General features: G+C 32.0%; 2 protein-coding genes across 3 annotated transcripts; one reads left to right on the forward strand and one right to left on the reverse strand.

The window, feature by feature from the left end:
• The first annotated feature begins 170 nt into the window (after positions 1-170).
• LOC100249769 (pentatricopeptide repeat-containing protein At3g16010) lies at positions 171-4,566 on the forward strand. Of its 2 annotated transcripts, none has more exons than XR_009466545.1 (3): positions 171-479; positions 639-2,921; positions 4,003-4,566. XR_009466545.1 is itself a non-coding variant. In XM_010656373.3 (3 exons), the coding sequence occupies exons 1-2, from the start codon at positions 404-406 to the stop codon at positions 2,477-2,479; spliced, it is 1,917 nt and encodes a 638-aa protein (XP_010654675.1). In that variant the 5' UTR covers positions 171-403; the 3' UTR covers positions 2,480-2,489; positions 4,003-4,566. The 2 variants fall into 2 exon arrangements, 1 of the variants encoding a protein (XP_010654675.1); XM_010656373.3 differs by having other exon boundaries at positions 639-2,489.
• A 1,113-nt stretch (positions 4,567-5,679) lies between these two features.
• LOC100244623 (trihelix transcription factor ENAP1) lies at positions 5,680-7,865 on the reverse strand. The gene has a single exon (XM_002279799.5). It carries the CDS (start codon positions 7,079-7,081, stop codon positions 5,876-5,878), a length of 1,206 nt encoding a protein of 401 aa, XP_002279835.1. The 5' UTR covers positions 7,082-7,865; the 3' UTR covers positions 5,680-5,875.
• Positions 7,866-16,839: the final 8,974 nt, after the last annotated feature.

Below are 16,839 nucleotides of genomic sequence, written 5' to 3' on the forward strand. Positions count from 1 at the left end.
GTATTTTTGAAACTCTTAAAACCATAATTAAAAAAAAAAATCCATGTGGATGCTTACGTGAAAACAAAATATTACTTTGACAATTATTTTGAGATGGATACTATTCTTACCATTTTTTTTTTTTACCAATAGATTATTTTGGACTTAAAACTATTTTTCTCTCTCCCAAACCTAGTCCTAAGTCCTAACTCCTAACCTGAAATTTGCCCACGCCTAACTCACACTCCAGCTGACCCCAGCCCAGGTAACACACACGCATGTGATGGTGTGAACTTGGCTCAGTAGCGTTCTCTTCTTCATATATAGCACCCACTGACGAATCAGTCGTAACTGTCACCGCTTCTGCAATTTCCATCTTCTGAGTACAATCCATTTTGTCGATTTTTCCCACTGGACGGTCATAATGATTTCCGGGTCCATCCCTCTGAGGCGAATGATATCGACTTTGCCTCATCTCTCTCAGAGAATTAAGCAAACAGGTGGTGTTCACTATCACACGCTTCGTTGATATTGGTTTAACACTGATTATTTTCCATTTTCTCCAAATGCTGTTTCTTTTTTACTGTTTTTCTCCGTCTTCATATGTTATATGTGTTTTTGTACTGAAATTTATTTTCTGAATAACTTTCATTGATCAGAAAGTGAGATTGTGCAAATGTTCAAGTTATCAAGCCCAAAAGATGAAATCCAAAGATTGCCCATGAATCAGAAGTTTCCAAGGAACAATCCCTCAGTTAGGACATTGGATGAGAGGTTCATAAGGATTTTGAAAATATTCAAGTGGGGGCCTGACGCGGAGAAGGCTTTGGAAGTACTGAAACTGAAGGTGGATCACCGATTGGTTCGTGAGGTTTTGAAGATAGATGTTGAGATTCATGTTAAGATTCAGTTTTTCAAGTGGGCAGGGAAGAGGAGAAATTTTGAGCATGATTCCACCACTTATATGGCTTTAATTCATTGCTTGGATGAAGCTGGAATGCTTGGTGAAATGTGGAAGACAATTCAGGAAATGGTTCGGAGTACATGTGTTATTGGTCCGGCTGATTTATCCGAAATTGTTAAAGTTTTAGGAAAGGCGAAGATGGTGAACAAGGCCCTCTCGATTTTCTACCAGATCAAAGGTCGCAAGTGCAAGCCAACATCAAACACTTACAACTCCATGATCTTGATGCTGATGCAAGAGGGTCATCACGAAAAAGTTCATGAGCTCTATAATGAGATGTGTAATGAGGGTGACTGTCTGCCTGATACAGTGACATATAGTGCCCTTATAGCAGCATTTGGAAAACTGGGCCGTGATGATTCTGCCATTAGCTTGTTTGATGAGATGAAGGAGAATGGATTACATCCTACTGCAAAGATTTATACGACAATATTAGGAATTTATTTCAAGTTGGGTAGGGTTGAAAAAGCTTTGGGTCTTGTTCAGGAGATGAAAGAGAAGGGTTGTGCTCTTACTGTTTATACATACACAGAGTTGATAAAAGGTGTTGGGAAAGCTGGGAAGGTTGAAGAAGCCTATAGTATATTTATGAATATGTTAAAAGAGGGGTGTAAACCAGATGTTGTGCTTATAAACAATTTAATAAACCTTTTAGGGAAGGCAGGTCGTTTGGCGGATGCTATTAAGTTGTTTGAAGAAATGGAGTCTTTGCAGTGCACCCCAAATGTGGTAACATATAACACTGTAATTAAAGCTTTATTTGAATCAAAAGCCCGAGCTTCTGAGGCGTTTTTGTGGTATGAGAAGATGAAGGAGAATGGTGTTGTTCCTAGCTCTTTTACTTATTCAATTCTTATTGATGGATTTTGTAAGACGAATAGAGTCGAGAAAGCTTTATTGCTTCTTGAGGAGATGGATGAGAAAGGTTTTGCTCCTTGTCCAGCTGCCTATTGCAGCCTGATCAACGCTCTTGGAAAAGCGAAAAGGTATGAAGCTGCAAATGAGTTATTTCAGGAATTAAGGGAGAACTGTGGATATTCCAGTGCTCGTGTATATGCTGTGATGATCAAACACTTGGGAAAATGTGGTCGTCTAAGTGAGGCTGTAGATCTTTTTAACGAGATGAAAAAACTTGGGTGCAATCCTGATGTTTACGCTTATAATGCGCTTATGTCAGGGATGGTAAGGGTTGGCATGACAGATGAAGCTCATTCCTTGCTTCGAACCATGGAAGAAAATGGTTGCACTCCTGACCTAAACTCACATAACATAATTTTAAATGGCTTTGCTAGGACAGGGGGCCCAAAAGGGGCAATTGAAATGTTTACAAGAATGAAGAATTCAAAGATTAAGCCAGATGTGGTTTCTTACAACACTGTGCTTGGCTGTCTCAGCCGGGCTGGCATGTTTGAGGAGGCTGCAAAGCTGATGAAAGAGATGAACTCAAAGGGTTTTGAATATGATCTCATTACCTACTCATCAATACTTGAGGCAGTAGGAAAGATTGATGAAGATCATACACCTGCTGGTCTGTGAAAGGAACCTGGTATGATATAAATGCTCTCTGTACCTTTTCTTTCTTGTTTTTGTTAGTCATTATAAAGGCCACTTCTCACAGGAAATTGCTTGGTTGATTTTAGGTTATTTTATAGATTTTCTCTTTTACAAAATATGGCGGGTTCATTGTAAAAACATGTCATATCTACTGAAACTTGTTGGACATGAATGCATCATTTTCTAATTTGTTTTCTAGTATTGTAGTTATATATTATGATCACACTTCTTAAGCCTCTAAAAGGTGGACTTTTGTTCATATGTTGGTATTTGAACTAATTTTTGTGTTATCAAACATCTATTCAGTGTCATTATGTTTAGAATGGGAATCTGAAACACTGACAGGCCTTCGTTAGGAGGGTGTCATTCTGTTCTGAGGAGATCCAACTATGGAGATCTATTCTAAGATGGACCTTATAAGCTGGTAAATAACCTGAAACCATGTAAAAATTAAAACTATTGAGAGAGGAAAAACAGAAAAGAGAGAATATACTCTTATAGACTCAAAAAAGCATTTTGGATCCTGTAGGTACCGAATATCTGTACTCTCTGTACTCAGTAGTCTTATGCATTTCTGTGTGAAAATTTTATGAGCTCTATTTCTGTCTAGTGATGTATGCATGTATAAGCAGAGAATGTGAACTCTTAAGAAACCATTTCCTCCATCTTGTGATGGGAGTTGGGCGAATTTCATTCACACAACTAGTGGTTCTGTAATACACATGGAAAATACCCACTTCGTGTGGAAGAATTTTTGTGGAGTTCTACTCTGAAGATGTATTCCTCATTCTTTTCATTAGAATAGCCACACCACTCCACCAACCAGCCCCGTCCCCAACCCATTCTCCCAGCTCTTCCTCTCCATAGCACATGCAAATGTGGTAAGGATTCACTTTACATTTTTCTCCTCTAAGCGAGAGGCTAACTGCTGCACAGGACTTCCTGGATTCAAAACTAACACGAAGCTAGGCTAGTCATTTCTTGGGAGACACCAGAGTGACAGTGTCTCAGAATACTCACAATGATAATTGCTTCTGATTCCCATGATATTATGAAACTAAATTCCTTCATAACTAGCCTATCATGTCTCGATGAGTGAATACATTTCAAAAGATCACCCATCGTTTCATCTATTTTAAAAGTGTGAGTGTGTCTTACCAATCCAACTTAACTAGTCATGGTGTCAATGTAGGATGCTGGTATCCCCCTTATCAGCATATCATATCAATGGCCATAACAAGTATCTGTATGAGTATATCATATTACTGGCAATTATAAGGTATAATTGTATCCATTCAAATATTTTCATGGTAAATTGAAAGGAATAATATGATTCATATTTACAGGAGATTCAATTACATGCAGGTCTTGTGATTTTAATCGGATTAGTGATTGTAACTGAACTCTCATCCTATGATTGTTTTGTAGTATGATCTTTTTGGTATAGACAACCAATTGCTGTTTATTTTTATCATCTTATGAACCAAACGGCTTTCTGCCTGCAGGTCAGACTGTTATGCATATTGTCAACATTAAAATCATAAACCTTGTTAGAAGGGAAGGCCATGTTTCTTCAGAATATCTGCTGAGATCCACAGATCCAGAGTGTCAATGCTGTGTGGATGGGTTGTATCTGATAGAACAGGCTGTGAAATCCTTCAGAACAAGTTAGAAGATTGCTGACATACTGAATTCTAGGAAATTTCAGATAAGAGCAGTGGAAAGAAAACCAGAAGCCTTATATTCTCTGCTAGAAATGGCTGAAGATGCAGTTCGACTCTTCTCAGTATCACAGTATCTCAATTGAAAAGTGCTGTTCTAAGGCTTCTTAACAATTTGCCTTGTCAGGTGGAATTGAGAAAGAAGAAATTGGGTAATTCTGGACTGGCCTTGTAAAGAGTCATGGCATACTACAACAATATCTTGAGAAGCTAACACCATTGATCAAGGCAAGATCATTCATTTTTTGGGTTGTTTTTCAAATGAAACACTTTTTTGATGCTCTTGCAATGTGGATATGAAATGAATACATCGGTTGTTTATATATATGAATCACCAAGAATTATTTCCATGGAGTCATAATATTTCTCTTGCTGCATGTAGGATGTTCTACTTTAGAAAAGCAAGACTGTAGATCTATTTTTCATCCCATCATAACTACAAAATATATCATTCTCCTGCTACAAGCAACAGAGATTCTCTAAGAAATGCTGGGCAGTGCAGTACCTGTATAGGATTTGTTTTCTCTGGCCTGCACTTGCATGCATAACTAGTCAGTCATGATCCAAAACACAGAGAGTGTCAGAGACTACATAACTGGACTTATTAAAGGAAATAATATTCAAAATAACATTTCATGAGAAAAAAACAAAGAAATTTAGAAATTGTTAATAATAAATTGAATTAAAACAATTTAAAAATTGGGTGTGCACAAGGACAACAACATTAAGAGAAAGAGTTTAAAAAACCAAAAAATCTATTAAAAAGAAGAAAAAAAACCAAAAACAAAAGCATGGCAACTAGGATTTGGTAGAAGAGATTTGGGAATAGTTTCATGGTGATTATGATAGTGTAGAAAAGAAAAAGGAAAGCACATGGAGGCCAATTGGAGCTTTATACACCTTTGCTACTCTCAAAAAGTTGAGAACAATAAATTTACCCTTCACAGTCTGGCAGCTGCCTTCGATTCTATGTAAAGAAGATACTCCCTGTTCATGAAGACAACTATATTCCCAGAAGGAAAGAATCAAAGAAAAATTTGACAGTTCACCCTATGTACTAAACAGATTTGTCCTAATTCTAAGCAGAGCAATCGGTTCTGGAACCCCAATACACATTATTAGGATATAACCAATGAAGAAAGATCCTTTTTGCATGTCTGTTTGGTGCTAATTGTATGTATCATGTGTACCTTGCTGTGTTCTTTTCAGGCACTTCCAATATATTCTCTTTTGCCTGTCAGAAAAATAAACAAAAATGAAGAAAGATTCAAGGTAGTGGATGTATTGCCATGAACCCACATTCCCACCAACATAGGAAACTTGTACTAAGAGTGAGTGTAAACTACTCTCTTTAGGTTTATAATTCCAGCTCTGGTCATGGCACTAGCAATCAGTGAAGAAAAGGTTGACTTAGCAAACAATGTATATATCCACAACAAGCATCCATCAGGGCACAACAAATAAATAACAACTACGAGGATCTATTAAGTTTTGTTATTACTACTAGCTAATATTTTCACTACATTACCTTCAACAATTTTATTGCATTACAGATCACAAATTCGAAATGACAAAAGGGTGCCCCCATATTATACAACAACAGCAAGCAACCGATATGCTAAATAATATCAAGGATATATTATCAGGTTTGGTTGCATCACCCACTGACATTCTCAGTAGAAACCTCAGTCTCTTCATCATCACCTTGCCGTATTTTTGCGATCTCAGCTTGTGCCCTCTCTACAATTTGCCTCTTCTGCAATTCCAAATCCCTATGGAAATCCATCCTCATTTTCTCCAGTTCAACCATCTGCTGCCTTTTACTATTCTCAATCTTCTCATATATCTCGCTAAATTTCTGAATAGAATTTGCTAGCAATCTGAAGGAAGATCCCTCATTATTGTCCTGTCCACAGCTTTTTCTCTTGGGTGGAAGTCCATCTGAATCATCCTCCTCACCTCCTGAAGATCCTGAATTCCCTGGACTGTCCCTCATCTCATCCAACCCATTTGGACGGTTCAAATAAACTCTAGGGTTCATGAAAACATACTCTCCTGAGTCCAATCCACAAGAAAGCCCAGCTTGACGTGGCGCTGCAGACATTAACATATCCATCTTCTTAAAATAAACCCATTTATTAGTGCCACCACCAGTCTCCCCTGACTTCATATTCTCCTTTTTATACTTCTTCTTCAGTGTATCCAAACGATTCCGGCACTGAGTATCTGTCCGCTCGGTTCTTGACTCCCGTGAAACCTTCTCTGCGACTTCCTGCCATTCCTCTGATCTAAGACTCTTCCTCCCAAGTTTAAGAAACCGATCGCCCCAAGCATCTAGCAAGACAAATGTTTCATGTTCAGTCCAATCTGTAAGAGAATTACGACCACCAAAGGATGGTTTTGGGGCCGGAGCAGCCACAGCTGAAGGCACTGCTACACGTGGAGCAAATTCATAACTTGAAATCAGGCTCTTTAGCTTCCGCTTCTTTTGGTGCCTCTCTAAACTAACATCTTCAACCCTCCTTGTATGATCTTTCTGATTGTCATGATCTTCATCCTCATCATTGTCATTGTCATTGTTATCGTCTTCATCATCGTCATCGTCATCCTCCTCCTCTTTGCTTACTTGTCCAAGAGCATTGTTCTGATCAACATCCTCATCTTCTTCATGTCCTAATTCTTCTTCATCTTCCTCATCATCTTCATCCTCAACATCTTCATCAACATATTGATTACCAATTCGCCTCTGATAGGAAGTATTCCTCACTGGAAGCTTTGGACGGTGTGAAGAACCATAACCCTGAGGGTGGTTCACACCATAAGGGTTTGGAGGATACCTTGCATCATCCTCTGTATCATCCATTTAAGCACACTTGGGTAGCTCAAAAACCTTGAATGATAAATTATTTTCCACAAAACCCTAATCCCAAGTACCTAATCATCATTTTCTACATTTCATACCATCGAAAGTGAAAAATAAAAAAATACCCATAATTATTTCTTCCCAAAACCCCCAGCCCAACCACCAAAAGATCACTTTACCCTCAAGAGTCAAATTCTAAAAACAGCATCACCCATGATTCTAATAAGCAAGCATAATTTCAAGCTCCAAATCACAGATCTCTCTCCGGTGCGAGAGAAAAAACCACCAAAACTCATATCTTAACTCAAAAACGTACAGATTCTGTAGAAAACCTAATTTTCCAGTTCAAACTCACAAATTTTCCATTCTTGCAGAGTAATTACTAGCTACAAAGCCCAGGAATCTTACCTATATAAAACATTATTGAAGCAAAATTTCCAAACTTTCAGCGATTCAAAACCAAGAAAACGGAAACGATTGGAACCCTAATACGAATCGTACAAACCCTTATTTACCAGGTTATGTGGAAATGAAACAAAATATCAACGCCAAATTAGAAAAACGAACATGGGATTCTTACATTGGAAACCCTAATTTCATCGATTCCGAGAGTTTCTAGGGTTTTGGCGTTTGAAAAGAGGAAAGACGACAATCTGGTGAGGGAACATTCGGGGGATAAATTGGTGGACGATGCTAACATACGCCGACTGCTTTAGCGACCTCATGGTCAATGATCAGGCAGCCTGGTTTGTGTTGTGGATTGTATGGGCAGATGGGCCTAATCTTGGTGGGCCTTGGGCGGGAGGGTGAGCCATTTGTAAGCCAATAAACGGGCCTAATTCATGGACCACAAAAAGCCACTAGTTTTGCCGTCCATGTCTACTCAATGTTTTTACCTTTTAGAATTAGACCGAAGAAGTAATAGGAAAAGTTACTGGATCATGATTCAGTAATGAGATCAACGGTTGAATCATGGTTGATTCATAAATATATACTTTATATATTATAAAAATAAATATAAAGTTAAATATTTGTGTTTATTTAATAATTTTAAATAATATTTAAAAAAATAATAATTCTTTGACACCATTATTTAACAAAATGATAAATGACCCAATTACTTCCTATTGTCATTTTTTTTTTGTCTTTTCTTCTAATTCTATCCAATTACTTCCACTATGTTCAATCAACGACTATAATTTTAATCTCTTGATCCAACAACTACACATTCATCCATGCGTTTTAAATCCAATTCAACGGTCATATTGTTGATCTAAGGGTTAAAATTAAATTTGGACTTAATTTGACTATTGGGAAGTGTTTCCAACAACTAGATGAAAATCTAATGGTTAGATTTTAACCAAACTTTGATTTAATGATCATAATCGAATTATAATGGTCATATGACCATCCAACGACTAATTTGACCCAATTTTTTTATTTTTTATAAATACCTGATTTTCATTCCATTTTATTCATAATTTAATTAAAAGTCTCTTGATCTTATATTGCTCCAATTTTAATTGTGATTTCTTTCAAATTTTATAATTTTGGGAATTTAATGTTGAAGTTGTGGATTGACTTCAACTTAAATATTTAATTAGCAGAAATTGAATAATTTAAATGATTAAAATGAGTAGTTTTATTTTAATAGTAGTTTAACATTAATATTAAATTATATGTGTATGCATAGTTCACTTTTAATTTCAATTATTAATATTATATTTTTTAAAGTTTACATGTAGTTCAATTGAAATTATTAAATTAGCATTTTTTAAATAAATTAAATTAGTGGTCTAACTAGCATTTTTAATATTAATTTTGTATTAACTATTATAGACACCAGTTCATGGGGAGTCTATATGTAGTGGATGATCATAAACTCAATCCACTATATAAATAACAATATTATTTACATAGCGTATTGGAATGTAGTTGATTTTATGTAATGAGATGTTGATTTAACTTTCGAATTGGATTTTGAGGGAGTTAATACTCTTATGAGAGTCAATATTCCTATAAGACCTAATGGTCCTCACTCGAGCTTATATGCTGATGACACGGTTTCTAAGGGTTGGATTGACTCTAGATTCATTTTTGTGTATAAGGACATTTTGATAATTACATGAAGTCACATAAGGGTTAGTGAACAAGGTCTTTGGATTGATTTAATTGATCAATTAGATGACCTTATAAGACTTACAATCCATTTTTGTTCTCAAGTTTTCGCTAAAGGATATGCATTTGTATTTAAATACACTCTCATTTCGAAGTCTCTCAAGATAACGTTAGAAATCTTGCCCATTTCTTAATTCACCATTTCTTAGGGTTTTTCCTTTCACAATTTTTATTTTTTCCCATTTTACACAACCTTTCATCATTTTTTTTTTCTCACACAACTATGACGCAGATGTAATGCACTATACCCATATATTAGAAACTATTGTTTATAGAATATATTTTTATTTTTCAATGTAGTTCAATTGCCTTAACATTCAACACTGATAATTTTTTTCTTTCACTCCAGACAAGTTATATTATCAACAAACAAACATATCATTACTTCCCTCAACCAACAATTCATAAATCATTAGGAAATAAAATTTAAGTAATAATAATATACCAAGTCACACGCAGGACTTACAAGTTAAACAAATTTATCTTACATTAAGATCTATAATTTTTTTTCTTCCAAAATATATCAAATAAAAATTTTAGGGATAAATTACCCTACCATAAACCTAATATCCAACCCGTTAAGTTTGAAATAAGATTTTAAAGTAATGTTGCTCACAAAAATGGAATACCCTCCTAAAATTTCATAAAAAATGGACCATATTTGTCTTGCCAGATGACCTTCCAAAGACCTATAGACATCTCATTTATTTTCTTTTTTCCCCTTCACTCTATTATTTCCCCGTTTGTCTAATAATACAAAATCCTATACCCATATTTTTACTAACATAATTAATTCTTCAAAACCAAAATTATTAATTCTAATAATAGATAAGACTTATCTAATTTCCTAAGAAATTCTCTACGATAAGGTTGACATGACACAAATTTAACTTACTTGTTTGACCACTAAAGTTCATTGAGTTTTTCAATTCAAATTCAATATATTTTCTTGATTTTGCCTTTTTGACTTTTCAATTACCACTTTTCTAGAAAAATTTCAAACTCACTATTCCCATGTAATCTTAAAAACCCGGACATTACGAAGTCGATCATAGGGTTTGAGAATGAACATGCCTTTGTGTGTCCATGTTTTCCATGGCCGAAGATAAAGACACCCAAAAAGTACATCATAACATGTTATTGGGGTTTATGTTGTGATAGATATGAAGTTAGCTTTTCAAGCCAAAGTAGTTAAAATCAACCTTTATTGGAAGAAAAAACTAGGCTAATTTGTATTATAGTTGTTATAACTTAATTAGTTAAATGGATTCGAAAACCTTAACTTTTTTGAGTTATTTTTATTTTATTAGACAATAAGTGGGAAATTTTGAATAGGTCAAGATGAAGTGGTTACAAATTTGCAAATAAAATTAGACACTTTGCTTCACTCCACTCTTTCCCACCCCTCCTTACCCCATCAAGGTTTTTCGTTGAATAAGAGTTTTTTCATATCACATAAGGCTGATATTGAGATAAGAGTAACTCGTCTTAAACCCGCTCCATTAACATAATTCCTAAATAAGTATAATAATTTCTTTTATTTTGCTTCATTGTACCCTATAACTCTTATTTTTTTATTCCTTACTTTTAAAATATTATTTTATGTTAAAAAAAGAATTATCTATTATTAATATATGTTGCTTATAAAATATTATTTCCCCCTAAAAATATTACTAACAATGTATTAATCACCTAGCATGGATGTATCATACTTTTTTATTTTTATTTTTATTTTTTATTTTTTATTTTTTATTTCAACAAATGTGAAATGAGATGCAAAATATTAAACCTTAAGTTGTCATTTTTTTTCTTAAATATTTGATCTATAATTTCATTTTGTGAAGCACATACAAACTCTAGAGTTAAAGTTATATATATATATATATATATATATATATATATATATATATATATATATATATATATATATATATATATATATATATTTCTTTTCTTTTTCTTTCAATTTTTTACTTTTATAAAATACAATTAAGTATAATAATTATCCCTTTCTCTCTCTCTCCCCTATATGGTAGAACTCTCAATCTTTTCTCTATTATTATTGTGTGTCTTGCATTTAAAATATTATTTTGTACAAAAATATAATTAACACACCATGCAATATGAAATGAGTTTGTAGGATGATCTTGAAGGAGCTACAAAATAGATATAAAACTATATATGGACAAACAAAGTTAAATAGCTAGAATATATTTCATTGGTAGTTGAAACTTTATTAATGTTACTATGCTTTGATTAAATCTTTATTTTTGAAAAAAATCATCATCTGAAATGTTTAGGACCTCTTTGGTAATTGTTTTCAAGAAAGGTACTATTTTATTTTTTAGAATAAAAAAGTTGGAAAACACGTTTAACAACCAGAAAACTGTTTTTCGTTTTCTATTTTCTGTTAGTGTTTTTAGAAAACATCTTTTATTTGTTTTTACTTATTTTTTAAGAATTTTTTTAAAAATTAATCATACAAACATGTATAATATTAAAAATGAAGTTCTAAATATAAAAAGTTATTTTTAAAACATATTTAAAAATAGGTTAAAAATAGTTTAGATTATCAAACAAACTTTTGTTTTACTAAACATTATAAAATAAATTTCAAAAATTGTTTTGAAAAATCATTTAAAAATCATTTTTCATATATTTTTAAAAACAGTTATCAAAGGTTAGATACATATAACCCTTCCTAGAGTTCATCTATTGTCATACACAAGTGAGAATACTTATGTCATGATTCATATAAAATATAAAATTACAAAATTATGGAGTGATGCATTCATTATTACTTAAAAAATTTCTACACATGTTGGAGCCATATTTATAAGTACATAATATTTTTGCTACAATATATCAATATATATATATATATATATATATATATATATATATATATATATATATATATATATATATATTATACTTGAAAAAAATATTTTACTTGTTTTTTTTTTTTGTTTGTGTTCGAAAGTAATATTTTTATGCTTAAAGATAATATTTTTTAATGAAATTTTTTCATGCATAAAAATAATATTTTCTCATGATTTTGTTTTTCCTTCAAAGTAATATTTTGTCATGAAATTATTTTCGAGCCTAAAAGTAATCTTTTGTCATGAATACTTATTTGTACTTGAAAAATGATTTTTTTTACTTTGCTTTTCTTAATAAAAAACAATTAATTACAAACTTGTAACACAAAATTGCTATAAATAATTTTTTGTGCCTAATTTTTATTTATTAGTTAGACTAATATCAATTTTATGATTTATATTCATAATAATCAGACTTACTTGTCAAACTCAAAATAATTTTGCAAAACAAGAAACCATAGTTACTGATTACAATTATGATGCATCAATAGACGAATAATTACAATAATCTATTTTTCATCTAATTTTAATAATTATAAGTTTTTAAAAATAGTTTTTTTGAAAAAAAAAAAAATAGAACATGTTTGACAATTAACAAGCATTTTAAATTTTTTCTAATGTTTGAAAAATAAAAATTTTAAGTGTTAAAAAATTTAAAAATATTTTTTAAAATCACTGTAAAATAGATCTTTAATGTTATATTATAATCGATATATAAAATAATAACTTATCATTAAAATTAGCATATTCAAAGATGTTTTTACGTAAACCATTGTTATGATGTAGGGGCTGAAAATTTGACTTTCACCATGTGCTAAATACAAATTCCATCTGATTCTGATGGTATCTATAGTTAATAAATACAACTTTTGTTTAAGGGTCTCCAACGGGTCGGGCCGGGCCGGCCGGCCCGGAGGAGTAAGGCCTGGGTAAAAATTAAAATACTTTTGAGTTTTGAAGGGAGGGGGATTCAAACCCCTTCCCTTATGGATATATGAGTATTTAAGGAGAGTTAGCCACCAACTGAGCTGCTCTCTCTTGTGTAACTATTTTGCATTAGTTATATATATATTAGAAATGTTGTATGATTTTTGAAAAAAAATAAAAGTGAGTTGACTGTTCAACGGTCACATGACAACTGAACATGCCACTCATAAATATCAAATATATGACTGTTGAACGGTCTTGACATTTAAAAAAAAAAAAAAAAAATTAAATTCTAATATTTAAATCCCTATAAATATTAAATACCCTCAATTTTTTCTATTCTCTCAACTCTTAAGCTCTCTCCCATTCCACAATATTTCCAATTATTGCATTTTGTCTCAAATTATTCAATATTATTGGTGGTGAAAAACAAACATTGGTGGTTCAAAGAGTTCAAATTTGAAGGAATTTTTGCTTTGGTTCTTCAATTTAGTAACATACTTCACCTTTTATTTTATTTATTTGTTACATTTTAATTTTACATTTATTATTTTTAGCATAATATTTTATCAATAATTATAATTATGACAAGTGGTTCTTGTTCTTCATCTAATGCATGTGATAGCAAACAATTTATTTCAAATATATGAATTTTTTTTATAGAATAGAAATAAATTTAGAAAATAATAAAAAAGAAATAAAAGCAAAATGTAAAATTTGTAACAAACTTCTTAGTGGTGGCTCAAATGCAGGTACAAGTCATTTAAAAAGGCATCATGAAAATTGTAAAACTAAAAATAATGTAGATATTAGAAATTATATGCAATTAGGTAAAGATGAAAGTGGAAATTTAAAAACATTTTCTTATGATGAATCTTATTGTCGTGAAGAAATGATTGGTTATATAATAAGAACAGAACAACCTTTCAATTTCATGGAAACTCATGATTATACGGGAACAATGCAACGAGCTGTTAATTCTCAGTTTTAAGGTTGCTCTGGAAATACAGTTAAAAGAATTCTTATAAAAAATTTTGAAACATAGAAAGAAAATTAATTTTTTTTTTTTGCAAATTTTGAAGGAAGAATTTGTTTAACATCTGATATTTGGACATCTTTAACTCACAATGGTTTTTTATGTATAACTGCCCAATATATTGATAATGAATGGAAATTAAATAAAAGAATTATTTCATTTAAAATAATAAATGCTCCACATAATGGTAAAAATATAGCATCTTTAATAAATGATGAAATTATAGATTTTGGCATTCGTGATAAAATATTTACAATAACATTAGATAGTGCTTTTAATAATGATGCAGCAGTATCTAGATTAAAACGATATTGGCAAATAAAAGAAGATCAATGTAAAATATTTTATGTGCGTTGTTGTACACATATTTTAAATTTAATTGTAAAAGATGGATTAAAACACGTTGATGATACATTATAAAAAATTAGAGGCATTGCTATTTGCTGCGGGTCTTAATAGTTCTCAAGCAAAACATGAATTATTTTTTTATTGTTGCAAAATGTTAAATATGAAAAAAAGAAATATAAATTTGGATATGCCCACTAGATGGAATTCCACTTATAAACTTTTACAAACTATTATAAATTATAGAAAAGTAGTAGAACTATATGAAATACAATTAATTAGCAATGATTGTGAAGTAGATATTGATGTATTAAATGATTATGATTGACATATTGCAGATCTTTTAAGAGATCTTTTTGAAGTATTTGATACTTCAACAAAAAAATTTTGTGGTGTATATTATCCATCTTCAAACCGAGTTGTCATGCAAATAACTAATATTTTTATTGTACTTCAAAAATATTTAAATTTGGATATATTTAATGATGCAATATTTGCAATGATAGAAAAATTTAGAAAATATTGGGGAGAAATACCTTTAATTTTTTATCTTGGTTTAATTGTGGACCCTAGATTGAAATTTGAAGCTTTGGATGAATGGTTAACAATTATTTATTTTAATGACCAAATAAAAATTGAAGAAATTAAAAATGAAATAAATTCATTATTATATAATTTATATAACTATTATAAAGAAAAATATGGTGATGATTTTAGTTCTATTAAATTACCACCTACATTTACAAGCTCTTCATCTTTTTATAAAGGAGCTCTAGAAATGTTAAAAAGTCAAAAGAAGGCAACAAATAATTCTCCAAACAACCCAACTGATTTAGATATATATCTTAATATTGATTTAATTTCATTTGAAGATGATGAAGATTTTGATATTTTAATATGGTGAAAATCACAACAACACAAATATCATGTGCTTTCTATCATTGCTCGTAATGCACTAACAGTTCATGTGAGTACAGTTGCATCAGAAGTTGCTTTTAGTGCAAGTGGAATAGTAGGTAGTGATAAACGATGCAGCTTAGCGCCAGATTCTATTGAAGCAAATATATGTGTGAAAGACTGGGCAATAGCAGATAAAATGATATTTGATTCTATTCAAGAAGAAAATATGCTTGTCGATATAGAAAAACTAAAATCATCAAGATTTTCATGGATTTGCGATAGTTCGCCATCATCGCCAAAAGATAATGATTAAAATATTTTACTAAATGTATGTCATATTTTTATTTTTATTTTTGTGGTTGAAAAGTACAAATGATTGACAAATAAGTAGGTGCCAACCTAGTTGGGATGTACTTATTTTGTAGTGATGTAAACTTTTTTCACATTTTCAAATGTAATGTATACATTCAATGAATAAAATAGTTAACAATGAATATTTTTATTAATGTAGCATTTTCTATTTCTTGAATATATTTTTTTTAAGTGGTGGGCTTACGGGCGGGCTAGCCCGTCGGGCCGGATCGGGCCTAAATTGGGGCCCATGGCCTAGCCCATCCAGAAATGGGCTCGGGCCGGGCCTGGGCCGAGCCATGGGCCGCGGGCTTTTTGGAGACCCTTGCTTTTGTTATATTTTACTTCACTTTCCCGCTGACCAAACAAACAAGTATTGTTGCCAATAAATTATACTTGGCCGGGTTCATGACTAAAACGTCCATTGCAAAGGTACATGCCGTAGTGTTTCTTTGGCCTATAGCCTAAAACAAGTTAAGACAAAACGGTGTCGTTTTCCGGAGGGTGTCAGTCGGTGTCCAACTCGCTGACAAAAATATTACCCAAGTGCCTAGACTTTTTATGTGATTTTAAGACACGTGTCATGGGTCACTGAATAAGGTACATTATGAACTCATTGTGAGCCGTTGGATGGCCTGGCTTTGGTCAGGGAATCTTTGCTTCATGCCGTTGGATTTCAGGTGGACATGCTCCGCAGAGAACACACGTGTTTGTGTTTTATGTGGTCAAATCACAAAAAGAAAAAAAAAGAAAAAAAAAGGGTATGATGCAAAAGAAAAGGATAAAAGTAGTACATAAGCCACTCAAAACCCACCCTCTCTTGGTGTAATTTACTGAAATACCCTTCTCATTTTACAGCCATAATTTTAAATTATCCATTAGAAGTGTTCATTCTATATCCTACACCGAGAGAGAGAGAGAGAGAGAGAGAAGCCTGTCTTGTAAGATTTGCATCAACTCTAATTCTATACATCTATGTACTCTCTATGATTAATTAATATTTTTATTATTTTAATTTTGGACTCTTTTATAAGTATAAGATAGTGATAATAAATTAAGATACAAAAAATTGTCATTTTTATGTTTTCTAAATATTATTCTTCAAATTGTTACCTCCTATGATTTTGATTATCGAATAT

The sequence above is a fragment of the Vitis vinifera genome, chromosome 9 (assembly GCF_030704535.1).
Source record: "Vitis vinifera cultivar Pinot Noir 40024 chromosome 9, ASM3070453v1".
Taxonomy (NCBI): Eukaryota; Viridiplantae; Streptophyta; class Magnoliopsida; order Vitales; family Vitaceae; genus Vitis; species Vitis vinifera.

Coding starts and splice junctions, on each gene's coding strand:
- LOC100249769 (XM_010656373.3), top strand. CDS start 404: ATGATTTCCGGGTCCATCCCTCTGAGGCGAATGATATCGACTTTGCCT. Junction 480..638: donor TCAGAGAATTAAGCAAACAG/GTGGTGTTCACT, acceptor TTCATTGATCAG/AAAGTGAGATTGTGCAAATG.
- LOC100244623 (XM_002279799.5), bottom strand. CDS start 7,081: ATGGATGATACAGAGGATGATGCAAGGTATCCTCCAAACCCTTATGGT.